At 44.5% G+C, this 27,252-nt stretch overlaps 2 protein-coding genes across 6 annotated transcripts in view; one reads left to right on the top strand and one right to left on the bottom strand.

Moving 5' to 3' along the window:
* The window catches only part of HARS1 (histidyl-tRNA synthetase 1), a 38,578-nt gene extending 38,313 nt beyond the window's left edge, over nucleotides 1–265 (bottom strand). The window contains exon 1 of one of the 5 annotated variants that reach the window (XM_083448748.1): nucleotides 143–265. The gene's annotated coding sequence lies outside the window, so the exon portion shown is untranslated. Of the gene's footprint in view, nucleotide 1 lies in introns of all 5 variants that reach the window. The other 4 variants (XM_083448750.1, XM_083448751.1, XM_083448749.1 and 1 more) reach the window with 4 other exon arrangements.
* Nucleotides 164–25,867, top strand: ZMAT2 (zinc finger matrin-type 2; the record flags this gene model as incomplete). Its single annotated transcript, XM_083448816.1, is given in 7 exon segments — nucleotides 164–325; nucleotides 328–414; nucleotides 16,908–17,001; nucleotides 17,371–17,494; nucleotides 18,504–18,577; nucleotides 22,876–23,021; nucleotides 25,228–25,867. Coding segments are annotated over 7 exon segments (831 nt in total). The 3' UTR covers nucleotides 25,372–25,867.
* Between the last annotated feature and the right edge of the window lie 1,385 nt (nucleotides 25,868–27,252).

Raw genomic sequence — 27,252 nt, 5'->3', positions numbered from 1 at the left:
CCCTTTGAATTTACCGGTGCGCGACACACTTAACCCTAAAAATACCAGCGAGCAGAAGGATGAACGGAAATTCACTCCCAGAAATTACTACAAAGCATCGCTAAAGTGTAACCGATAAAAACAACAATATCGGCCCGCTGACCGGAGCTCTGAACGGTGGGAAATGGAGGCCGCGGAGGAAGGGATCTCGGCGAAGCCATCCAGGCTGCGTGTGTCCCTCTTCAACATCTGCTGGCTCTATGTGCTCGCGGGCGGCCAGGGCAACCGGAAGCACTTGCTGGCCGGCCGGCGCCGCTTCCTGTCGGTGCTTTACGATCGTGGCGGAAGAGGCAAGGGGGGGGGGGAACGGCGGCGCGCGCGACACTTTACGACTCACCGGGTCACTTCCTGGGCAAGATGGCGTCGGGCAGCGGGGTAGGTAATGGGCTTACTTTGGGAAAGGAGGAGGAAGGAAGGGCTCTGTCTGTTCCTTGTTTTAACCTTTAAGCATTCCGGGGGGCAGGGGCGGAAAGCCCCCTCAGCTCCCGCCCCTGCCCCCCCACACCCTGCGCCCACCGGCTTCCCGTGGGGGGGGGAACACCGGAGACCCCCCCCTCAGGCTCCGTTCGGGCGGACGAGGGTCCCGCCTCCTTGGCCGCCCCGGCGCCTGTCACGTGCTTGCCCGTGTTTACTCACAAGTAAGCGGCCTCCAAGCCGCGTCTTGGGGGTGCCGGCAAGGAAAGCTAACGAAGAGCCTCTGTGCTCACCTGTGTCCTGTGGGATGCAGCGCTCTTACCTTCCACAGACCTCAAGGACTCGCAGCTTGGTCCTGTGGAAGTTAGCTGCGCTTAAGCCCCTTGAAATAATCCAGTTTAGGTAGCTCAGCTCTGCATGAGACTGAGCTGCCAGCTGGGTATGAAAGGGGAATGTAGAAATGACATGGCTGCAAGCCGCTTCTTGGCGGGTGCCGGCAAGGAAAGCTAACGAAGAGCCCCCGGCGCCTGAAAGGAAGGCGGACCCGAGTTTCGTCCTCTCCCGAGGTCAGCCGGAGCTGCGGACGTAGCAGCAGATGCTCTCTGTTTAACAGGCTGTGGTGAAAGTTCCGGACTGGCCAGGAGGCAAAAACATGCCTTTGCTCCGTCTTCCAAACATCATTCTGGGCGCGTGCGGGAAGTCACATCTTCATTTTACAGCTCTTGCTGCTTCTCGGCCACGGTTGCTTCTCTCTTTTCCGCAGCCGCTCGCCTCCCTGCTCTCGCTCTGCTTTGCGCCTTTGGACTTCTGGGTGAAATCTGGGAGCTGCTGTGCCCGCGGAGGCCTCTGTGCTCACCTGTGTCTCGTGGGATGCAGCGCTCTTAACTGCCACAGACCTCAGGGACTCGCAGCTTGGTCCTGTGGAAGTTAGCTGCACTTAAGCCCCTTGAAATAATCCAGTTTGGGTAGCTCAGCTCTGCATGAGACTGAGCTGCCAGCTGGGTATGAAAGGGGTATGTAGAAATGACATGGTTGGTGTCTTTTTGGAGCTGGTAACATTTTGGGCATGCACAAAGAGAGAGAGATAGAGAGAGATGGTTTCTGCAAAATTCAGAGGTGCAACCTTCATTTGTGGTGTCACCCCAAAATAGCACAAGAAATTTGTAGTCCCAAAAGCTGCCTTTGGTTGCTTTCTTTCCAAAGAGGAACTTAAATATTTTATTTACTTATTTCCGCAGGAGAACTTGATTTTTACTGACCTAATGTTTTTATCGCATCCTTTCCCCCAGGAAGCTTAGAGCAGCATATATTCAAAACAAACCTATGAGATAGGATCATTCTAGAATGGCCAAAGGGACGCGGGTGGCGCTGTGGGTAAAACCTCAGCACCTAGGGCTTGCCAATCGCATGGTCGGCGGTTCGAATCCCCGCGGCGGGGTGAGCTCCCGTCTTCGGTCCCAGCTCCTGGCCACCTAGCAGTTCGAAAGCACCCCTAAGTGCAAGTAGATAAATAGGTACCGCTTTATAGCGGGAAGGTAAACGGCGTTTCCGTGTGCTGCACTGGTGCTGGCTTGCCAGAGCAGCTTCGTCACGCTGGCCACATGACTCGGAAGTGTCTCCGGGCAGCGCTGGCCCCCGGCCTCTTAAGTGAGATGGGCGCACAACCCTAGAGTCGGAGACGACTGGCCCGTACGGGCAGGGGTACCTTTACCTTTACCTTTAGAATGGCCGAAGTGTCAGCAAGTCAGTTTTATGGCTTTGAACACCCTAGCCACTACATCACTCACAGAACAATAAAATACTTTTATTACTCTGGGGCTTCAGGTACACAACTGTTAGGCAGGTTGAAAAACTGCTGTATCCATTGCATGTTTAATTTGGATGGACGGGAGAGGAACTTGCACAATCAGAAGATACAAAAATGGTGTAAAAATATCAGATATGCACCAAGTGTCTCTTTGAAATTCCACCAGTTCTCACCAGTTTGGGACTGTGCCCATATTCCAATGACGCACAATAGGAGCCAATGAAGCTCACAGTGTTGGGGACACACTATGCCTCACCATACACACATCACTTAAGGCACCCCCATTCTCAGCCCCTGTGGCACAGCCAGCAGTGAACCTGATACTGCAAGTCTGCAGGCATTCCAACAGACAGGAGTTCAAATCCCCATATGCCATAAGCTGCTCACAAGTGCTGTTTTAAAGCACAACTCCCCAAAAGAAGGATGGAGAGGATACAAAACACAGTGTCTGCAGAGGACACACACAGGCCTCTTGGGAGAAGTGCCTACTCAGCTAGGGGGAAAATACTTTTGCTAAGAAACTATGGGAAGACGCAAACTGAAAGCAGCTGTAACTCACTTCATAGGGTACAGGGTTGAGAAGTTGGAGAACCCTATTCACCTTTTACATGCCTGCCCCCACCTGCTACCCCCCAAGACATGTCAGAACCAGAAGAGGTGAGGCTCTCAGAACTTGAACCCACACAGCAAGCTTCACAGGGCAGTTTTTTTAAGCAGCCACAGCAGTAGACAGGAATTGCACTCGTGGGCCATTTGGCTCCTGGTCCCTAAACCCAACACCCACTCATAACTTCCAGGAGTACAAAGCCTAGAGGAGGAGCCTTGGACTAGCAGGATAGCTTATTTTTCACATTCTTGGGGTCCTGGTTCAGATCGGGTACACCCCCAAACTAGGAAAGGTGGGAAGTGATCCACACAATGTGGCACATCTGAACCTGTTAGGAGGAGCCTTATAGACCCTTTGGCCCACCAACTCCCTTGGCAACCCCCCCCCCAATCTATCTCCCACCTTTCTTCTGGTGGACCAACCTTGTTGGGTGGCATCCCAGCTGGGCTCATTGCCCCTGCTCCTCATCTCTCTCTGCCCACTAGTGCACCCTGAGAGACCTGATCCCTCACAGTCCTGCAAAATTAAGTGATTAGAGAGAAGCTCCCTGCTCCTTCTCACAGTCGCATCTTGAGGCTAGGTGAAGCCAGATTTTTCTAGATGGGAAAAGAATTCAGCATTCTCCAACAACAGAGATACACCATTTGTCAATGTCAGAGCTTTTATTGAGCAGCTTCAGTGAAAGAAAGACACGTGATGCTACAAATCAATTGCCTCAGCAGGGCCTCTGGTTGTACACCAGTTCCGTGCTAGGAACACTTGCACCTCCTGCCAGACTGTCTGTCATGGAGCTTGCAAGAGTACAGGAGCCTGCTAGGGACAAGTAGGCTAACAATCTCTTTTTATAAATTTATTTAAATGTTCAGATTAACAAACAATCATCAAGCAAAAAACCCAAAACAATTTCCATAACTTCCCTTGGACGTCCCTCCTCCCCTTTTGTGGGTCCTTATGTTCATTTTTTCTGCTGCATCTTCTCTGATAAAATCATAGTCCAACATTTACCTACAGGTGTCATTCCAATCCTACTAATAATTTTAATTGTTTACAATGATTTTTTTAGGTAAATTATATATTTTCCCCATTCCTTATTGAAATTTTGGTCTTCCTGATTCTTCCGGTCAGTTTTGCCATTTCTGCATAGTCCATCAGTTTAATCTGCAATTCTTCTCTGGTAAGGACTGTGCCTTCTTTCCATCTCTGGGCTAGTAGTGTCCAGGCAGCAGCAGTCACATACATGAAAACTCTTTTCTGGTCACTTGGAATTTTGGCACCTACAATTCCTAAAAGAAAAGCTTCTGGTTTTTTTTAAAGAAAATGTTATTTTAAACATTTTTTTTTCAATTCATTGTATATCATCTCCCAAAATTCTTTTACTACTTTACAAGTCCACCACATATGATAGAAAGTGCCCTCTTTTTCCTTACATTTCCAGCATGTGTTTGATCTTGCTTTATACATTTTACTTAATTTGCCAGTAGTTAAATAGTAACGATACATCATTTTCATATAATTTTCTTTCAAAGTATAGCATGCTGTAAATTTTAAGTCCCAATTCCATAACTTCTCCCATGCTGCTGATTGTATTATATCCAAAATCCCTCACCCAGTGTATCATTACTGATTTGACCTGTTCATCTTCCGTGTGCCATTCTAATAATAGTTTATACATTTCTGAAAGTAATTTAGTCTTATTTTCTAACAGCTCCTTTTCAAATTTAGAGGTTTCATTAAAGAAATCTTTCTTTTTGTCAATCTTGAATATATAATTAAGTTGATGGTATTGTAACCAATATGTTATGCAGACAACTTATAATCATTATTTAACAGAGAGATTTGCCTATAATTTTTGACTAACAATATGTCCGTTTCCGGTTTTGGGATAAGTGTGATATAGGCATCTATGCAGGAATCTGGCACCTTCCCTGTGATTAATATCTGATTCATTACGTCTTTTAATGATTGTGCCAGATAGTCTTTGAATTTCTTAGCATACTTTGCTGATAGTCTATCTGGCCCTGGCAAGTAGGCTAGCAATCTTAGTCATTGGACTAACTGCAAGCAACACCACTGCTGCTGGGTATGGTGTGGGCCACCCTCCTGTTCAACACAGAACAGGTCTGGGATAGTTCTTGGGAGAGTGCAAGGGAGACACAGATAATGAACCATGACTTTTGTCAGCAGCTGGAGCACATAGTCCCTGGATGAATGTGCGAGAGGGAGAAGAGAAAGAAGTGCAAATGGTGCCGCCTCCACCACCTTCGGGGTTGCAGTGGGATTCTGTAAACTGAGAACCACTCTCAGTTGGATGGCCAGATCAAATAGGGGCCAATCTTCCAGAGGCCACACATGATAGCTGGCTATCCCGTCACCTGACATCCTATGAAGCCAGGCGAAACCGATCCAACCCAAAAAGTAATAGGGCTGTTGTTCAGCACCAAATTTAAACAGTGGTGAATGCAAGCTGGGACTGCAAAAGAACAATTGGGAGCCACTCCAAGGCACACACAAACTGGTTGCTCCTTTGCAACTACTTATTTACCTTTTATTGCCTGACATAATATGATGCCAGGTGAGTGTGTCAGCCCAAAACAGCCCTGAGGGTCAAATTAGGAGACCTGTCAGGCTTAAGGTTCTCCACTGCTGCTGCTGGTGTGCTCCCCATGCATCTGGGCTGTGATCACGCAAGGCAAATTTGTCCAGGAGTCACTTCCAGCAGTGGGAATGAGTGGAATCCCTGCTTTTTATCAGCAGAGAGCTTTCTTGTGTGTGGGAGACAGTGCTCCCTTCTGTTGGGGGAAGAGTGTTAAAGCAATATACAGTATTTGTATATAGCAAGGAGGGTTGGGGGAGACATGAGAGACAGTTATGATAGCTATGCAGTATTGTTTCTGTCCTCCGTTCCTTGTTCCGCCTGATGCTGTCCTGGCACCTGCAGTTATTGGGTGTTTGTGTCTGGGGTCCTGAGGAGAGGCCATCTTGGGAATTTAGGAATAGCAGTGTGCTATTCTACGTGTGTTCTGTGGGCGGGCTGTTTTGTGCAAAGTGCCCTGTCTCCATCAGCTTCCACTATGAGCTCTAAGTGTGCATGACATGAAACCAGAGAGATAAAGATCCATGTTTACACTTGTGCAGAGGTGATCTGGAATTAGGAGTGAGGTTGCTGATGGTACCAAATTGTACAGGGTGGTAAAACCCAAAAAAATATTGTAAGGGGCTCCAAATTTATCTCTTCATGCTCAGTGAGCGAGCATCAAAATGGCAAACGTGATTAGATTTAAGCAAGTGTAAAGTGATGCACATTGGGGCAAAAAATCAATCTCACATATATACTAATGATGTCTTATCTGGTAGTGGCTGATCAGGAAAGAGATATTGTGATCAAGGTGGGTAGTTCAATGAAAATATTGACACAGTGTGTTACAGTGCTGAAAAAGGTGAATTCTGTATTAGGGATCAGTGGGAAAAGGATCAGTAAGCTGCCAGGATCATTGGAGATCATTCTTACCCTCTTCAACTTTGATGGACTCAAGCTCTTCCAGGGAAACATAGAAGCATTAAATATGCTGGGAACACAAAAATGCTGGCAACAGCCACCCTTTTCTGACAACTGGAAACCTTGCATTCTACATACAGTGGTTCCTTGGTTTACGAACAGCCCTGTTAATGAACTAGTTGGTTTATTAACTCTGCAAAACCGGAAGTACTGTTCCAGTTTGCGAACTTTACCTTGGTCTACAAATGGAAGCCGAAGGGTGGAAGGGCACCGGTGGCGGGAGGCCTCATTAGGGAAAGCGCACCTTGGTTTAAGAACGGACTTCAGCAACAGATTAAGTTTGTAAACCGAGGTACCACTGTACATGATTTTCAAATGGGTTTTTAGAGGTGTTTGTGAGAAAACAATGGTGCAAACATTCCTCTAAATTTCCAAGTTTGGGATGTTAGCCCTGGGACCCATTCAGAGTTTAGAAAGTAAGCCTTTGGTTGAGGGCCGCTATGAACATAGCTGACAACATTTCCCTTTTTTTAAGGGAAATTCCCTTATTCCGAATTGGGTTCCTCGCAAGAAAAGGGAAAAGTTGACAGCTATGGCTATGAACTGTTGAAGATGTCTGTTTAAAGGAAGGGAAATTGAGGGAGAGAGAATTGACTTGGTAGCTTATAGTGTTGTGGAGGCAAGCATTAGGTTGGGAGCACTACATTCCTAGTCTGAGTCCTTTGGCACAATTGAATGATTGCCTTTGTGTCCCTCCTTTCCTCCAAGGAATTCAAGTTGTCATTCATGGTTCTTCTGTTCGTCCCCATATTATCCTCACAGCAACCCTGTGAGGTAGGTTAGGCTGAGACACAGTGTTAGAAATTGAAATATAAAAGCTAGGAGCCAAATGTCGCCACAACGGAATGCCTAGGTGCCCCACAGATTAGCTGATCTGCACAGCAGCGCAGCACCAAAAGAAACATTTATTTTAGTGCCATGCTGCCCCACAAGCTAGCTGACTGGCATGGTATGGCAGCAGCAGCAGCAGCCTGCCAGATGGAGGTGTTAGTCGCCAAACTTGATGCCCAGACATCTCCACTTCCTCACAAAAGACTGGTTGCCTGTTGTGAAATGCAACTGGCACCCGGTTAGTTTCGAACACTGCTAAGACACTGGCCCAAGGTCACCCAGTGACTTTCGTAGCTGCTCAGGGATTTGAACGCTGTTCTCTCAGGTTCTGGTCCAACACTCTAGCTGTTACACCACACTAGCACAGTAGGAAAGAAAGAAGGGAATAGGCAGACAGGAGTTTGACCATCTGGGGATTGCAGGCCAGGAAGCCAAGGAAGCTAGGTCTGCCTACTAGGATGGCATCTGTACTTTTTAGGGTGGCATAATCCCACTAGGGGCAGCGGAACCATATCTCTGGTACAATTTCCCCACGGGTCCCGGGGCTGGATCTGGAAGTGGGATCCAGTTGGAAAGAAGCAGAGAGTGTTTGCTTATAAATTTCACAAATTGACGGAGTTCTCTGACAAATCTGCCAATGCAAGGCAATGTAAACTCTGGTTTGACTTGCCCTCAACAGCAGTGTGCCTGTGGGTACAGCTAAGAAACTTGTACCAAGAGCCAAGAACTTGGGTTATATACATGTCCAGCTCAGACATCAGATTGATGAGCTCCGGCTGAAATTCTATCCTCAACTGTAGGTTTGAAAGAGATGTGCCGCACAGTGACCGCTGTGAGAACAGGAAGCTGGGCTAGGTGGACCTTTGCTGTGATCCAGTAGGGTTATTCTTGTGTTTCCCTGCCACAGCAGACACAAACTGTTTTCTTCTCTAGAGCTTCACCTTAACTACGCTCTTGTTTATCCAAACATTTTGCTACCCAAATGTATTTTTTTGTTTGAAGAAATGCATTTGTACAATCGTTAAGAACAAAAGTCTCACATTAGAGGTCCTTTTTCTGGTGGCAGCTTTGACTGAATCTTGTTTTATGCAGCTGAACATTTCCTGTGTTTTTGTGCCCTGTGATGAACGTTAGCCCGAGGTCCTTTTTTCTCCTTAGCTTATGTCTTCTCTTGGGGAGAGATTCACTGTAGCTGCTAAGCACTTGTTAAAAGATGTTGGGGCTTCCAGCAAACCCCTCGTTTGATCACACTGGAAAAGTTTCTTTGGAATCACAAGCCATGCCTTATTACAGCAAGATCTGAAGTTGAGTTTGATTCATTTCTCTCTGCCTGGCCTAGGGACATGGCTAAAAGATCTTCAAAAGGCTACAGCTTCTTTTTATTATCTAGGAGAAAAGTGAAGCAGCTAGTAAATTGCCTTCTCTCCAGGCACAGGCCAACTTTGATTTGTGATAGTGCTGCTTCAGTGAGGTTGAATCTTGAAAATACCCTCCCCCTCTAATGTTAATTTCTGCCTTGTAAATCTCCTTTCTTCTTTTTACCTGGAGAAGTGGCTAATGATCTTAGTCATGACATGTTTAAACCACTTAACAGGCTCTGGGAATAAATGAATCAAGATTTCAACCTCTCTCTGGGGCTCTCTTAATTCTTAGCTGTAGTTGTTTGCAGTGATTCCATTTTAAGAATTGCAAGGGGTAAGAGGGGCATGAAAATTTGATTCCAGTGCTGCACTTCTTTTAAATGAGGCTTCTGTTGCTTGTTTTTATTGCTGTAAGATCATTCATTTGACTAATAAGGGGGAATATGACTTGTTAGGGTGTCAAGGCTTTTCCCGTTTCCCCCAAAGTCATAATTAGATAGAGAGAACTGTTTGCAGACCACTCCCCCCCTTCTGCTTTATCAATACAGACTTTAAAAGGCAACCACCCAGTAGTGTATTCCACCTATGTCCATGCTCTGTAGTGTTACCCTCACTGTTAAATGACTCACGATTCCCAAGCGTCTGGCAGACCTTTCTGCAGTGGCAGAGCATGCCCCGCTGGCACCCAGGGCATGCGCATGCTGCGCCATGGAGGTGGGGTGTGCTGCTGGAGCGACTGCATCCTTCTCGGATTCCCTCCAGCTGTGAGTATAACTTAGTTGAGATCCTGCGCACCCCTCAGAAAAGCGGAACGGGGAGAAACCCAACTCACCCTAAAAGCCTATAGGGGCACCAGTCACTCTCTCAGTGTCCATGGTAACATCCCTGACTCCTACCATTCACAGAGCTCTGTGCGGTTAACTCCCCATCATAAGGAACCAATCCGTGCAGTGACAAGGAAATGTCCCAATTATACCCTTCCCTCAGCACCAACCCATACAATCAGCCAAAAACAGACACATCACAGTACCTGCATGAACCACTGCCTGCAGGAAAAATACAGCAACTGTAAATCTCCAGGAATCCCTGCACATAGGGATCCTTATTTCCTTATATCACCCACACAGATTACAGTGGTACCTCGGGTTAAGTACTTAATTCGTTCCGGAGGTCTGTTCTTAACCTGAAACTGTCCTTAACCTGAAGCACCACTTTAGCTAATGGGGCCTCCTGCTGCCGCCGGAGCACGATTTCTGTTCTCATCCTGAAGCAAAGTTATTAACCTGAAGCACTATTTCTGGGTTAGCGGAGTCTGTAACCTGAAGCGTATGTAACCTGAAGTGTATGTAACCCGTGGTACCACGGTAGTAGCCATCATGCTTTTGACTGCACAACACAAAAGGAAGAAAAGAGGGGCAGTACAACAGAGCATCCAGATAGCCCCCAGTAAAGGCGGCACCAGTGCAAGAAGGGTTCAAGGACCAGTGTTAGACAGGAAGGAGGTATGAACTAAGACAGGGGTCAGCAACCTAAGGCCCATGGGTTGGAGGAGCGCCAGTAATAGCCTACGCGTACGGGTACTCCTCCGACCTGGAAGAGCGTTCGTGCGCACATGCCCATCCTCAGACAGACGCGAGAGTCGACTGGCTCATTCTCTGGTTAAAGTTGCCGACCTCTGAACTAAGATAACCAACAAGGAATGAAAAACTCCCTGGAGCTTGAGATAATGAGGCTGGAAAATGGGAAATGCAAGTTTGAGCCCTATCCTGAAGAGCTGTGGGAACAAGGCCCAACCCATCTTTTGCATGCTTGGTCAGCAGCAGTCATCTCAAGAAGCAAAAATGAGTTCAGGCAAAACTAGAACCATATGCATTCAGTGTCTTGATTCCCTATCCAAATCTGCCTGGGTCCTCTAGCATCTGTTTCCTGGTCTCAACTCCTCCCCTTCTTGCCTGTTGCAACCTGCCAATCCCAAGATGTGATTGGGACTCGTGATATTCAACTACTTCAGGAGATAGGAGAAGGACACATAAAATCATGGAATTTGTAGAGTTGGAAATGACCCTGAGGATCACATAGTCCAGGCATCCCCAACCTTCGGCCCTCCAGATGTTTTGAACTACAATTCCGATAATCCCTGACCACTAGTCCTGTTAGCTAGGGATCATGGGAGTTGTAGGCCAAAACGTCTGGAAGGCCGCAGGTTGGGGATGCCTGACCCTTCAATGCAGGAGTACACAGCTGTCACATACAGGGATCAAACCTGCAACGTTGGCATCATCAGCACCACGCTTTAACCAACTGAGTTATCCAGGCCACGTGACAGGGCATTTGCTATCTCTCACCCATAAACACACATACATAATGGATGGCGGCTAACAGTTTGAGGTTGAATCCTGACAAGACAGAAGTACTGTTTTGGGGGGACAGGAAGTGGGCAGGTGTGGAGGACTCCCTGGTCCTGAATGGGGTAACTCTGCCCCTGAAGGACCAGGTGCACAGCCTGGAAGTCATTTTGGACTCGCAGCTGTCCATGGAGGCGCAGGTCAATTCTGTGTCCAGGGCAGCTGTTTACCAGCTCCACCTGGTATGCACCACTGAGGCTGAGACCCTATCTGCCCGCGGACTGTCTCACCAGAGTGGTGCATGCTCTGGTTATCTCTCACTTGTACTACTGCAATGTGTCCTATGTGGGGCTACCTTTGAAGGTGACCTGGAAACTACAACTAATCCAGAATGCGGCAGCTAGACTGGTGACTGGGAGCGGTCGTCGAGACCACATAACACCAGTCTTGAAAGACCTATATTGGCTCGCAGTATGTTTCCGAGCTCAATTCAGAGTGTTGGTGGTGACCTTTAAATGGCCTCGGTCTAGTATACCTTGAAGGAGTGTCTCCACCCCCATCATTCTACCTGGAGACTGAGGTCCAGTGCCGAGGGCATTCTGGCGGTTCCCTCCCTGTGAGAAGCCAAGTTACAGGGAACCAGGCAGAGGGCCTTCTCGGTAGTGGCACCCACCCTGTGGAACGCCCTCCCACCAGATGTCAAAGAGAACAACAACTACCAGACTTTTAGAAGACATCTGAAGGCAGCCCAGTTTAGGGAAGCTTTTAATGTTTGATGGATTACTGTATTTTAATATTTTGTTTTGGAAGCCACCCAGAGTGGCTGGGGAAGTCCAGTCAGATAGGCGGGGTATAAATAAATTAATAAAACAACAACAACAACTTAATTTGTATGCCACTTTTCCATAGTTGAAATCATGCTCAAGGCAGCTTACATAATTACAAACATCACAAAAGTAGTCATAAACAATAAATAAAACATCAAAAAGTATACTGCCAAACTGAACAATTTCTACACGAATTAAAAGAAAATGTAAAACTAAGATACAAAATATTAATATAAATAACAGCAACAACAGCTCTTCGCCCAACAATGCTCTCTGAACAATATCCTAGCCCAAGAGTCTGTTCAGCAGTCTCAGCTTTGTAGCTGGAGTCAGTCATGCCCCACCCTCCCAGGCCAGGTGGAAAAAGGCTTGCAAGGCAGGGAGCAGGTCTTTCAGAGCACTGGTCTGGTGTAAAGTTCAAGGGTTTTATTCAACTAACTTTTATGCAGAGTAGACCCAATGGTCATGTCTAATTAGGTCAATTAATTTAAATGGGTCTATCTACTCTGAGTAATTTTAGTTGGATACAACCTAATGTCCTGATTGTGGCTGCCTAACAGGCAAGCTTGGGAGCAGTCCAAAGCTGAGAGCGTTGCCCGGCCACTCCAACAGGAGGTGTCTTGATGGACCAGCATCCACATATAGCCTATTGCCTGCCTATCATCTTAATTGCTTGTCTGTCAAGGGTTTCCTTTTATATTAGGGCTAGGGCCAGGGCCCCTGGGCCCCAGCTCTGGCTCCAGCTCCTGTGAAGTGTGAGAGGCATGCAGGTTATTTGAAGCACAACATAACCCCAAATGAAGCTGCCCAGACCCATACAATCCGCCATGGAAGCCATATGTGCAGGCCCACAACTAAGAAATATCAGGTTGGGGAATACCAGGAAGACAGGCTTTTCAGTGGTTGCCCTAATGCTATGAAACCTTATTTGTGGTTAGTGATGTTAAATTCTCGAGAATAATCTTTCGGAGAATATTCTCGTTTAATGAGAATATTAGAGAATTTTCATTTAAAATAGGAGAATATTCATTTTAATGCATTGAAAATGACATAATTAGTTAATATACATGTTTATTCATGGGTAAGCTTGTTCAGATGGCAACCAAAAACTGTACAGATACTTTTATTAAATGGGGCAATGCAGTGAATTCACCTTCTTTGATTTTTTGCACCAAACTTGAAATTGAAAATTCAGCGTGAATAACTCACATTAATCACTAAGCCTGCCACTGACCGTATATTTATCATCAACTTTGAATTCTAATTATGCTGTGTATGAATGAGATGTAGCTTTTAAAGTAAAAGGAATATAAAAAAACTCAGGTCCACTATATGAGTACATATTCAAATGTTCATCACATTAAATGAATAGCATTTTTAAAACTTTTTTTTAAAAAAAGTTTTCTGTAGCTCACATTTCAGAACTGCCAATGGTGAATGACCCAATGCCCAGTAATTGTAACTGGATCAAAAAACTGATTATTCATTATTCATTACTTACATTGGCAGTATCACAGCTTGACTTATTATTTACTAGATTTTTTTAATGTGGGTTGTAAAACTAGAATTTACAGTTTGTGGAGAATATTCTCCAGAGAATTTTCTAGCAGAGAATATTTTCACCTCACCTCACTATTTGTGGTGGCCCTAATTCTTGGAAACTTTATTTGTGGACCCTAAAATGCTTTCTATTCTATTCCAACAAGCTCTTTCTTTTAATTGCCAGTTTTCTGTTTTTAAATGGCTGTTGCTTTATGGAATGTTTTTACTATGATGTTCTTAATGTAATTTCTTATTTGTTGAGCTGCCTTGTGAAGGCTTGGCTCGAAAAGGCAAGATAAAGATAACACACACACACACACACAAACACACACAAACAGACAGACTGTGTCCATTCAGATGTTTATTCTAAATTGATTATGTGTGTTTCAGTGTAGAAATTCTTTGAGTCAAATGAAATAAATTAGAGATATGCCTACTGTGTGTAAAATAATGCTGGGGTGTTTTTGGGGGAGGAATTATGGAATGGTGCTTGGTATCATAGGCTATTTCATGTACAGTGGTACCTCGGGTTACATACGCTTCAGGTTACAGACTCCGCTAACCCAGAAATAGTACCTCGGGTTAAGAACTTTGCTTCAGGATGAGAACAGAAATTGTGCTCCGGTGGCGCAGCAGCAGCAGAAGGCCCCATTAGCTAAAGTGGTGCTTCAGGTTAAGAACAGTTTCAGGTTAAGAACGGACCTCCGGAACGAATTAAGTACTTAACCCGAGGTACCACTGTACATTTGCTTTTTTCTTAGGAATGAAGTTATGTGGATTTTGTCACTTATTAATGGAACCCCCTCAACCCAGAGGTTGTAGCATACAGCTGACGTACGCAGAGGGGTGCTCTGCAATCTGAGCTCCTTCTCTCTTAACTTTGTTTGATGGGCTCCCCCATAGGTTTATTCATGAACAGGGAGAAACTCAGAATGAAAAACCATACAGGGGAACCTGTTTTTGTGCTTATTTAGTTGTTGCAGGGTCGGGATGCAATGTTAGAGCAGGGAGAGAAGATGCTGTCTTGCTGGGCTAAATGAGAAAGCATCTGTCAGTAGAACTACCACCCCGAAGAAGAAAAGGAAAAACAGCTAAAGAGAGAGGTCTCAAGGCTCTGACGCTGAAATTCAAATCTTGTAATCCTGCAAAGGGTGAAAGAAATAACAAGAAAAAAGCACCAAAATTAAAATGCTTGTGTAGAAATGCTTGACTAATTTTATTTTAGATTTTTCATTCTAAGTATCCCTTAGGCTCAGGCTTAGTAACAATTTAAAAATGTAAAACTTAACATAATTTAAATTTGAAGCTCTCCTCTCCTGAATGCTTTGGGCAGGCAACATTAATTTAAAACAGTCATAGTATTTTTGAAGGCAGATTAAAAAACTTGAAAAATACTAAGAGTCTTCTCTTTCCCCCTCTCCTTTTCTTTTAAAAGTTGAAAGCTACAACTCAGCTACCCATATTACATCTGGCTATGAAATGGTAGTTTAAGTAGAGGTCCAGGTTTGGAACATCCAGAAACAAACGGGTTTCCAGAATTAAGGAACTGCTGCTTGAGAACACCTTCCTTTTTGCTGTTTGGTGTAGGAATGGCAGAATTAAGAGGCTGACTCAACCAGATGGAGGGCTGGCCCATGGAGGCATTCCCCCTATATATTAGGCCACATGTGGTTATGCTTGAAGAACACATCTGTCTGGCCAAGCAGGTGGTTCTATGTCCTGTGCTGCTAATTGTTACGAGATTTAAAAAGATGGGAAGCAAGTATAACCCACATTCCTGAAATAAATTGCCTTTTTAACCTTTATCCTTAAATGGGTCTAAGAGGAGATCTTTGGATGTTGCCGAGTTTTGCACCCCATCTGTGAAATGGTCCCCCTGCTCTCTTGTACTATGTATCTGTGTTTCTTTATCAGGAGGAGAATTTGCCCTAGAATTTCCTAACATGGCATCTGAGTGGCTAGGTGTCACTGTGCCAAATGCTTGCCCCATTCTATTGGGAAGCCTCTTTATTTTTTAAAGATATGATGCTTGTTTCCTTGGGGAAAACTTAAGGCACACTCTGCCTCTTCCTGTTTTACAAATCTGCCTTGTCCTGCTTCATAGGAGTCCTATTGGGTCAGATCAAAGGTTCATCTGGTTCCACAACCTGGTTAAGCAGATGCTTTGGAGAAGCCCTGAAGGTGGACATCAAGGCAACAACTTTTCTCAATTTTATGTTCCCCAGCAACTGATAGGTGTTGACTCAGAAACTAGTGATTCCATTGATAAATTTAGCCTCCATAAATTTATCTAATGTCTTTTTAAAACCAGCCAAGCTAATGGCCATCACCGTACAGTAAACTCCATAAGTTAGCTGTATATTGGGTGAAGAACTACTTATTTTGCTTGCTCTGAATATATTGGTCATCCATTCCATTGAGAGTGTTCCACTTGGTGCTCACTTTCATTTCATGGATTTATATCCTTGAGTGTCAGCCTGCTTCCTGGACACACTCAGATTCTTGCGTGCTTTTCAGAAGCTCAATGCACCTTTTTTTTGGCTGAAGTTAGCATTGTATAAGAAAGAGTTCTACTGCCATAGGACAGGGGGGAAACTTTTTTGCACCCTTTGCATATTTTTTTTAAAAAGTCATTTCATTCTTTATTTACAGATGCAAAATATTTTTAATCAGGCACACACAGTCAGTAAAACAATCTTATAAATGATATCTCATTTCTGTATCCGAGCAAATTATACCATGTTTAATTTTATAAATCCCTATCATGACCCACTCTTATTTACATTTCCCCCTTGTACTAAAAAGCTCGTGGAAGTCAAGTAGTATCATTTAAAGCTTTCTAGGTATAACTCTGTTTTTCTAATGACTTGGTGATACCACCCTCATTTCACAAATATATATCATGGTTGTGCCAGCCTCCCATATCTACTACTCAAGTTCCTGCATGCTTGTTGGAAATCTTCTGCCTTTATTTTGCTATAGTTAGCAGAGAATAAGCAATACTATACACAGTGCCAGCTTCTTGGTCTTGTAGCTGTCTCCATCTGCTGTAAAGCATATTTCAGTCAGTGGAGGAGTAAAGTCATGCCCTGCATCTGCAAAGCAGCTATTTAAAGATAGTTTTTTTAAATTAATCTGTTCTTGGGACTCACTGTGCAGTCCTATATATGCCCCAGGTGTGAGGTATGTGATGCAGCTATCTTGCCGAAGCTAAGCAAGTCTGAATGTGGTCAGTAGGGGGACCCTGTGCCTGCCACCTTTAGCTCTATGAAGGAAGAGGGGATATAGAGCAAGCAAACAAACAAACGTTTACTCAGAAGCAAGTCCCACTTTATTCAGTAGGGCTGAACCCCCAAGAAGAGTGCTTTGGATTGCACTTTCAATTGGTTGGATTGCTATAATGCTCTCTATGTGGGGCTGCCTTTGAAAAGTGCTTAGAAACTTTGACTGGCTCAAAGAGCAGCAGCCAGATTGCTTGGGCTACTTGTTTGTAGTCACCCTTGGTGGTTTGCAGGACTAAGACTTCCTTGCTTTGCTGAATTGAATGTTGAATTTCTGCATTTTCCTTTGGTTTGTAGGCTAAAAACCTGGACTTCCGCCGGAAGTGGGACAAAGATGAATATGAGAAGCTTGCAGAGAAACGACTCACGGAAGAGAGAGAAAAGAAAGATGGTTTGTAACATACTGACTTCTTCCGTTAAGAGCCACTGGCTTACTCTGTAGAACATAATGCAGGGGGCAAAATTGCAGAGGAAAAATACTGGCCACTTAATTCTCTGTTCCATCCAAAACAAATTGTAATAACCCGTTCCTTTCTTGGTGCTCTTGATGCAGTTCATGAAACAAAGAAAGATTAAGAGCAGGTTCATCTGATTTTAGAAGCAGGGAATAAAAAGTAAGCAAGAAGACTAAGTTGAAGTTCTTGAGGACCATATTTTGTCCAGTGTATAAACAAAGTATTGTTTTGCATTTTGAAATACAGTTTTGAATTCCCAGTTTAAACTGAAGCAGTTTAAGAAAACCTTATTGATTATGTTTTAGGCAAACCAGTGCAACCTGTCAAGCGCGAGCTTCTTCGGCACCGAGACTACAAGGTGGACCTGGAATCCAAACTGGGCAAAACCATCGTTATTACCAAAACAACGCCGCAGTCTGAGATGGGAGGGTGAGTCATCCTGAGCCTTGGCAATGCTTGTTCAAAGAGCACACAGCAACTAAACACCCAGATGCCTCTATCTCTGTTCTAAATCTGTGCCTGGGAGCTATGGTCAGGTGGATGAGGGCCAACAGATTGAAATTGAATCCAGACATGGTCATGGAGGGCACAGATTTTGCTGTGGCTAAGGAGGTTGGAATTTCCTCTGGATTTTTTGAATTGCACACTTCAGATGAGTAGATCTATTTTGTACTGGGCTCCACCCCTTAGGCATTACCTGATTACCAGAATTTTAGTTTCAAGTACTAGTGACCCTCAGGGGAACATGCGTGGTCCTTAACCTGTGTCGAGATTTTACACTGGTGAACAAGTCTGTAAAGCAAGAGGTTAAAAAGGCACACCCACCCCTCCAAACTTCACGTGGGGGGAAATGAAACTTTAAAAGTGATGTGCATTGGGAATTTGTGCTGCCCTCTGCTGTTTGGAGTGAGCTTTTTAGCAGAGCTAATAGGTGATAGCTGCTGCTAAGGATGAATGGCCTCAAAATACCACTCCATACCACCGTGTCTGCCTATCTACCTTAACATCATGGTAGTACAAGAAGGAGAAAATGTGCAGTGGGACAAGTGCTCTGACTTGCTGTGCAAATTCTCATGCGCTGCTCTTGCTTTGTGAGATAGCCCATGAGCCCCTGAAGTCTTGGGTACATGGCAAGTAGCAAAGTTCAGTCTTTTAGGCTCAGCAAGAAAAAAAATATATTTTCTTGCACATGCAAGTTCCAGACTGCAGGACAAGGGGCTTTGCATGGGATTATTTCCATAGATGGCAGGACAGAGCACTTAATGAAGAGAAATTGTGCCTGTGTTCAACCTATTTCTGAAAGTTCAGTAACATTGACTAGATAGCCCTCGTGTAGTACTCACCTTAATATGATATGAAATAGAAACTGAGAAGCCTTACGTAAAATAAATCTCCTGTTAGATATGAGAACTGATGTCCTTTCCCCCTTTCTTTCCAGGTATTACTGTAATGTCTGCGACTGTGTAGTTAAAGATTCCATCAACTTCTTGGACCATATCAATGGCAAAAAACGTAAGGATAAAGCACCTTTTTTTTTCATTTGCCAAGAAATACAATGTTACCTGTCTTGGAAAACAGAGGAAGCTATCCTGATTGTCCTTCAGCAGCTTTTGGTCCTGTGGGAGCTGCCAAGTGTTCATTCACAGATCCAGTTCCCTTTGATTCTGCTCATCCCTTTATTGGGAGATCCCAGAGGGAGAGCAGATGCTTGTTGCTCCTTTGAAACTTGTCTTCAGGGTTCCATCCTCTTGTCCAACGTGGACATGTAGCTCCAAGAGAGGTGATGTGAAGATATGATGTATTAGTGCTCCTCTTAGTACTCCATGTACAGGTCTCCTTGGCCCTATGATCTCAAGTCTTTCTCAGTTCTGATTGAAACTAGATACAGACAGACTAATTGCAGTTTAATAATAATATTAATAATAATGAGGCTTGAGATAATGGTGGCTGACAAGTCCATGTGGGGGAACAGGCTCACTTCTCACTGATGTGGTTCAGTTTTCCTTCACCACTGAGGCCTTTGGGTGCTTTTGTATCCTATTCATCTTCATCGGTAAGTGAGAACACCTAGGAGCAGTCTTCACAATGTTTATTTGAAGGAAAGGCTGCAGTCTCAGACTAGAACTGAGCAACTTTCATGTCTTCATGGTCTCAGGATCTGAGCACTGCAGGGCATAGTTGATTGGACTGTGTTGGCAGGGTTTCTATGAGATGAGTCACTGGGATGAATCTGTTTTATAGTGAGTCAGATCATTCACTCAAGACCTCACAGAGCGTTCCCCTTACTCTGCTGCCTGTGGGACATTCAACATGCAAAATCATAGGCTCTGCCCTTGAACTGTGTTCCTTCTTCAATAGTTTAGTTTTTCAAGCACAATTTATGGTTCATGTTTTATTGGATAAATCAGCCTTGCAACTCTTTATTCAACGAGTGGTTGCATACTCCTCTTTCCCCGCCCACTCTGCTGCCATACCAACTTCCTCTGGGCTTCCTCTGGGCTGATCCCCCATCATCAAAATGGGAAGCCAAACATAGGAACCTTTCTCCCTTGGCTGCCCCCCTTGATACTTGGTGGTCCAAGGAAAGAAGCAGCAGAGTTGAAATGTGTTTTGTGTAATTTGATCTGCCTCCATGGTTGGAGGCTGTATATTGAATACTAGTTGCTGCAAACCACAGGAGGGGAGGGGGCCGTTGTGCTCAGGTCCTCCTTGTGGGCTTCCCATAGGCATCTGGTTGGCTCCTGTGAGAGCTGGATGCTGTGCCAGGTGGGCCATTGGCCTGATCCAGGAGGCTCTTCTTATGTTCTTGTAATCATTTGTTTAATAAGAAGAGGGAATCTCTGACTTTTCTAGGCATAAAACTTAAAAGTTGTTTCCTTGGAGATTAGAGAACACCTTGGAAGTGTGGAAGCCATCACTCAGAGGGCTAGAGGTTGGGCATTGATGAGGTCCCTGATTCATCCACCCCTTTCCCCCTATTTCATTTTATGACTTCCTTGATCTTAGAGGAAGTCACATGAACACCCATCAGAAGGTGGCTTCTTCTGTGTGCCATTCTTTATTTGGAGCAAACTAGAATCTCTAGGTAAAGGTAAAGGGACCCCTGACCATTAGGTCCAGTCGTGGCTGACTCTGGGGTGGCGGCGCTCCTCTCGCTTTATTGGCCGAGGGAGCCGGCGTACAGCTTCCGGGTCATGTGGCCAGCATGACTAAGCCACTTCTGGCGAACCAGAGCAGCGCATGGAAATGCCGTTTACCTTCCCGCCGGAGTGGTACCTATTTATCTACTTGCACTTTGACGTGCTTTCGAACTGCTAAGTTGGCAGGAGCAGGGACCAAGCAACAGGAGCTCACCCCGTTGCGGGGATTCGAACCGCCGACCTTCTGATCGGCAAGTCCTATGCTCTGTGGTTTAACCCACAGCGCCACCCACAAATCCCCCTAATAATGGTGTTGTGGAGAGTGTAGGGTTCTTGATGTGTGGGGCCATTCTGCAACAATGGCTATGCATATGGAGGCAGACTCCATGTGGTGCTTTGATAGCAGACCCTACATGGTGGAGGTTAACTGTATCTCTCCACAGGGACCTGTTGGTTTTTGCATCCCAGCAGCAGAATTCTTAAGAGAGATGCAATATATATTTGTATTAATATATAGAAAAGTTTATGCTGTATTTGCCAAGACGCTTGGATGCAAGCATGAATCAAGGTTCAGACACTGGGAATGCACTGTGGAGCTCGTTGAAGATGCAGAAACAACTGCTGTCTTATCAGGTCTTTTTTAATTTGGTTTTGTTAACCAAACAAAAAACCTTGGCACTTGCTCCAGCTAGACTGTCCCTTCCCCCACCCCCAGGAGGACCATCTCCCATCACCTGGCCTGTGGGAAGGAACAGGAGAGTAAAGGAGGCAGGCAAAGAGGATTTCAGAGCCTGCTGCAGCTGGTCTGTTTCCTCCCCATCACAGGGCCAACTGACACCAGTTGTGCTGTGGCAGGAATCTTGATGACATTTATATTTTTTATTGTTTTATTGTAGTTTTGAAACTAATGTGTTTGATTCTGCTTGTAAATCCACCTTTGATGTCCTTAAATTAAGATATAAATAATAATTGACATTCCCTGATACAGGTACAGATTTCGCTACCTTCCTGAATTTTATCTATAAATAGCTATTGTTCAAATTTCAAACTACCTTCTAGTGTTTCTAAACAGACATATTTACACAGTGAACATGAGAGAACCTCCTCACCCCAAATTGTCCTTAAGTATACCTCCTGGGTATAAATATATTCCAGGTGACTAAATGAATTCAGTTGGAGGAAAGTAAAAGTTTGGTTTGCTTTTGAATGCCATATATCTTGCAAGCTCTCAAGTATTTGGGTCCAACTGTTAGTCTTTTCCCATGTATTCATTTATATTACTGCATTTTTCTATTTCTATTTTCTTACATGCCTGATTTTATGTTCTATTTTTTCTAAATAAATTTGAGGTTATTCAAGGTTCTGCCACTTGCCCTAGGTTATTAAGGTTATGCTTAACAGCCCTAGGTTACTTGATCATCGTCATATTTGGTCAGTTCACTGTCTTCACAGTTCAGCTATGATCCTGCTGTCTTACACGACAGATTTATTGTATTTTATTATACTATTATAGTATTAAAACTGTGTCCACTGCTTGAAGGGACTCTGGGCCAAAAAGCAGTACAGGAAAAAAAATGTAACATAACACTTATTCTTTGATTACTTCCAATAAATGCAGAGGAGTGATGAATGATAAATTTGGAAATCCCCAATTTTTTAGTAAGGAAAAGTACAGGTCTCGAATCCTTAGTTCTTGTTTGTGCTAGCCAGATATCTCTACAGTTACAGACTAAAGGATAATCTTTTTAATAGAAACGTTGATCTGTTCCCTTCAATATGTAAACCAAGGCAGTTAATAAAAGATAGATAACCAAAAAGGTTCTGCTCCCGGCCCACACCGATTGCACCTCATGTCTAGATGATATATGCAGTGCATTCTAGCTTAATTAAACTCTGACAGATATAGATGCAAGAAGCAAGCAGAGTATGACTCATTAGCTACCCGTTTGTAGGAGTTACAAGTCCAGCAGGCAAATTTGGTCTCATCCCACTTCAGACATGCAGTTTATGGAATTTGTCAACATGATCACTCAGGTGCACTCCCCCCCCCCCGCATGGAATTGCTTCCTGTAGGGAAAAAAGAGTATTTGCAAGCTCAGTTGGCTTAGAGGCAATCCTGCAATGTTACAGAAGGCACCAGTCACTTGCAGCACAAGTCTAATTTGCTATGCATAGTTGGATATTAGCTGGGGTGGGGATGGAGGTAATCAGAAAGAGGGAGAGAGCACAGAAGATAGTTATTCCACTTCTTCCCTGCTGGGTCAATCAAGACCTTCAACTCTGATGCACTATTAATTAAGAGCTTGGTGAGCATGATTGCCTATATCTCAAATTAACCTTCGGAGTTAGCATAGCCTGCCCATATAAAAACAGGGCTGTACTGTACTGTGCAAAGCAGCCGGTTTCAAAGACAGCATTTTCACAGTTCTTTGCTACAGAAATGTAAGGATGAAAATGATTTTCAAGATGCAGCTTGGCTCTTAATCTTTTTCTCTATTGCCTAAGAGAGTCTGAAATTTGGTCGGCTGTGAAGAGAGATGCTGGGTGAGATGAAGCTAGGTATCCAGAAAAGTGTAATATTTTGCTCCCAAACGGGACAAAGGTTTTTGCTTGGCTGCTGAATATTGGCAGGATTTCTGAGACAGTGTTGTTGGTTCCCTCCTTTTCTAGATCAGAGGAATCTGGGCATGTCTATGAGAGTGGAGCGCTCCACACTGGATCAAGTGAAAAAACGCTTTGAGGTGAACAAGAAAAAAATGGAGGAGAAGCAGAAGGATTATGACTTTGAGGAGAGGATGAAGGAGCTCAGAGAAGAGGTGAACTGTTGCCCGGAATTGAAACAATTAGCATACCTGGAAAGGAATAACACCTAACTAAGGGGCTTTCTGTCACAATTGGATGGCTAAAAAGAGCCATTTAACATGCTAAAAAATGAAAGTGTGGCAATACATTTTCTTAATTTTCCAGTATTTCTGAAACAGTGGTTGCTTTTGATCCCATCATAGTGCTGATACCAGTTTATTCTCACTCCAAAAATTGCTCTGGTCCTGTTGCTTAGGCAGGGAGCTAAGCTGCCAGGGAGATATTTCTCTGTGTTTGGTCTCCTCAGTGCAACAGTGACCTGCAGGTGGCAGCCAAGATTTTTCCTGTTGTCGTTCATTCTGTCTGCAGCAACCTCAGGAGGGCTTGCATTATTTCCAGTGTGTCTTGCTCGGTTTATAGGGAAGCTGTGCAGTTCCAGCACTTTTCCTTTTAGAAACCAAAGTGTGCCAAAGATTAGAATGATTTCTCTCACACGATAGGTGGACAGACTGGGGGAGATAGTCTGTCTCCCCCCTGCCCTTTCTGATATAGGCAGAACCTTTTTCTTTAACACATTTTTGTCTGTGGGGGATTTTTACTTGTCGTGGGAGAGACTTCAGTGCCATCCATTGCAGCTTGCCCTTCCAGAAACAAAAGAAACCATTTCTTCACTTAACTCCTCAGGGCCTATGTGCATATTTTATGCAGGTTGCGGAACTCGGCTTTCTTTTGCATAGAAAGTTGATATTTAACACAGAATTCACAGACCCCTTTATAGATCCCAGCAAAGAACAGAGGCTGATCCTTCCCTGGCTGTGTGATTTGTAGACCTTCTTTCATAGGCAAGTCAGTCTTTCTTAGGCACAGTCACCTTTTCTCCCTGGAGAATCACAGAAGAATTACAGGTAGCTCACAACTTATGTGTGTTTAACATATGTGATTTCAGCTTTACATGGTTGAAGGCTGGCTGGTTGAAATCACACAAATTAAATGCACAGAAGGTGGAGAGCTGAAAAGGTCTTTTTGCGCAGGGTTCTCTTGGCATGGAAAGAGCATTTAAGCTCCCAGGTGTCCTTACTGGGCTCTGGAAGGCTCTCGCGAGATCTCATGGGAACTTGGATGACCATGTGAGATCACCAAGAACCTCCCAGAACTTAGGGCAGGGTGCCCTTAAGACTCGTTGGGTGCACTGACTCCTGAAAGTAAGATTGCGTATACATGCTTTCCCCAAAATGTAACCCCTGCATAAGATATGTGACTTAACTGTACAGGATTTCATAGCAGTTTTGGTGAAACCTTCAGATAAGCCACACCAGCGCTCTCTCTCTCTCTCTCCCTCCCCCTCTCCCTTTTACTGACTGTTTGGCTGTAGGTGAGGAAAACCAATTGCTCACCAGTTTGGGGAAATGAAATTACCATGTCATATGGGAAATGCAGAAGTAGCTTCCTTTACAATTCCAACAGCATTTTTTTTTAATTTTACAAATGAAGCCAATGGGTTTGATCTCTCTGTGTTTGCCAATGGCTGCTCTGAAAGAGCCCCACGGTGCCCCTGCATGTTTGAGAGAGTTGTGCAAACAGGAGAGTCCTTTGAGCTTCAACAGCCTCAGTAGCTGCCAAGGAGTCAGTCGCTGAAGTCACACTTCTGCATCCCCCAACACGTCTGGCGCCGTTCCAGGCCTTGTGATCTCACAGAACGAAACATTTTGATTAGAGCTGTGGAAACCCTTTGATGCCAAAACCCCCCAAAGCCACTCAGAGCACAGCTTATGTTCCACTGAGCAGCTGTCACTCGGCTGTTCCAACAGCCATCAGATACTGACATTGTCTGTCGCCATCGTTCAGCACCACAGTTGTTGGAATGGGGCATCAGTACAGAATCCATGTCCATTGCTTTTAAAGCAAAACTGCGTTTTCATTACTGTTAATTTCTGATGAAGCCTTTGGCATTTGTTTAATAGCAGTTGCTGACAGTTGCTGGACACCCTGTATTCTTCACATGTCACTTCTGTGTGAGTGTCTTTGGGCTGCTGTCTTTCCACTGCTCCTCTGGGACCAACCAGAGGAGCCAACATTTCTCTTCCCTCCATTGTTTGCTGTGCAGACAGGGAAGAAAATGTCGCCTCTGCGGTCTGATTCCCTAAGTTGTGTCTTCCGTGTCTTTAAGATTTTGGTTGCACATGCGAGCTCGACTCATTTGGCAGCTTCCCTTTGTTGCAGGAGGAAAAGGCCAAAGCCTACAAAAAGGAAAAACAGAGGGAGAAGAAAAGGAGGGCTGAGGAAGACTTGACGTTTGAGGAAGACGATGAGATGGCGGCTGTGATGGGTTTCTCTGGTTTTGGCTCTACCAAGAAGAGCCACTGATTAGCCATGGACTTCCAGCTGGATGGAGATCGTTTCTGCCCTCATGATGCTTGAAAACCCTTGGAAGACTTTATTAGAGAATTTGTATCGAAATGTCCTGGTAGAAGCTGGCTGTAGGAGTTGGGAAGGAATCACACACTCTTCCTGTGTGGGGCTGGCTACCCCCTGCTGTTGCTAGTATCCTGCCTGCCTGCAAAGATAACATCACAATTGCCTGTGAGGTGGTAAACCTAAATATCTGATAAAGAACTTTAGCATCCCCCATCCCCCAAGCTCCTTGGGGGATAAACCCATTTTCAAGATTTTTTTAACTCTTCATTTCCTGTGATGAGCCTGCAGTTGGAGCTTTCTTTTGGAGCCCCCAATTCTTGCCCCCTGCCTTCAGCTACCCTTTTCCCTATATGAGTTCTGCTTGCTTCATGTTGTATGGCCTTCTGTGCACGAGAGACATTCTGCTGAGTACACTTTTCCTGTTAATAAAGTGTTAAAAATCTTATATGTGGCTTTCTTTCGGAACTGTACTTCCCTCCATAAACGGTCATCCTTGTGTCATCCTTGCAGGTTGAGCTAGTGTGTGTTATCTTTAGGGAACCTTGGGAGTCTATTATAGCTTGTATGGCTGTGCATAGAGCTGAAACGTCCCCCTTATTTTTTATATCTCCAATAGATTGCTAAAAAGAGGAGGGTTTGGGTACGATCTCCCCCTCACAGTAAAATACACATACGAGAGAAATGAATTTGGGGCTTCAGTAGGGCCATGCTGATGTTTGGAGGGGGGATAGAAAATAGGGAGATCATAAGGAAAGGCGGCAGATTGTGGTGCTCTAATCTGAACAAAGAACTTGGACCCTCTCAGCAGGAGTAGATGATCTTGCTGGCTCTGTGTGCGTCTTAAGAAGAAAAATAACCGAACAGACACTCACATTGACTATCTCCGGCTTCAAGGTTGAAACAATAAATTGGCCTCCTTTTGGCTTAATGCAGGTATTGAGGAAGGAATCTCTGTTGAATTCCAGTATCTTCTTTTCACTGGCCGTATTGAAAGCATGTTGCTGAATTTTATTGAAGCAGGTGAGGGTTTTTAGGGAGGACGGGGCTCCTTCCCCATCTTGGTTCAGGTTGGAGAAGTGTTATCTGCACTGCTCCAGCTGCTCTTTATGCCCCATGTCATTTTCATTGCTTTCTTGATTTAGTTCAGGCAAACCTGCCATGACTCATTCATTGCCTTTTTGGGTTTAGGACGATTTACATCTGGTGTAGCTGATTTTCATAGTGCCTGCCTTTTTTATATTGATGGGATCATTGTTCTTGTCTTTCTCTGTACCTTTATGGAGCCTCGCAGTGTATTGAGTCTTCTTTCAAATACATGTAGAATAAATCCTATCATGCTTTGCTGCTGTTTTAATTCCTTAATCTTAGACTGCTGACAGCTTCATTGCCTCAGATATTTCCACTTCAATTCAGATTATAATCCCCATTGAAGATGCCATTGAAATGATACATAGCCTGTAGCTATGCCAGCTGAGATACAAATGTCCTTGGAGACTTGACCCTTTAAACTAAAAAAAAAAAATCCTTTTAATGTGCCTCAAACTCCTTCTGTGCACCAAATAGAAATGAGCATTTAATTCCAATCACGTACCTGTCCCTGTTCAAACCAAAAGAGTAAACTCCATTTGAATGTGAGAGAGAAATGAAGCCTGTGACTAAATATCCTACAAGATTTGAGGAGAGGAGGAGCAGCAGAAAAGGAAGTGAGATTACAGTGCCTTTCATGCACATTAAAAGTTTGGTACATTTTGGATGATTTTACCCTAGGTAGCTGCTTTGTAGATTCTCACAGCCCCCTTGTCCTGCCTAGACACATTTACAAACTGCTCA

Source organism: Podarcis tiliguerta, assembly GCF_965153285.1.
Source record: "Podarcis tiliguerta genome assembly, chromosome: 7".
NCBI classification, from domain to species: Eukaryota; Metazoa; Chordata; class Lepidosauria; order Squamata; family Lacertidae; genus Podarcis; species Podarcis tiliguerta.
The sequence above is the reverse complement of the archived record's forward strand: the minus strand, read 5'-3'. Positions and strand labels throughout refer to the sequence as shown.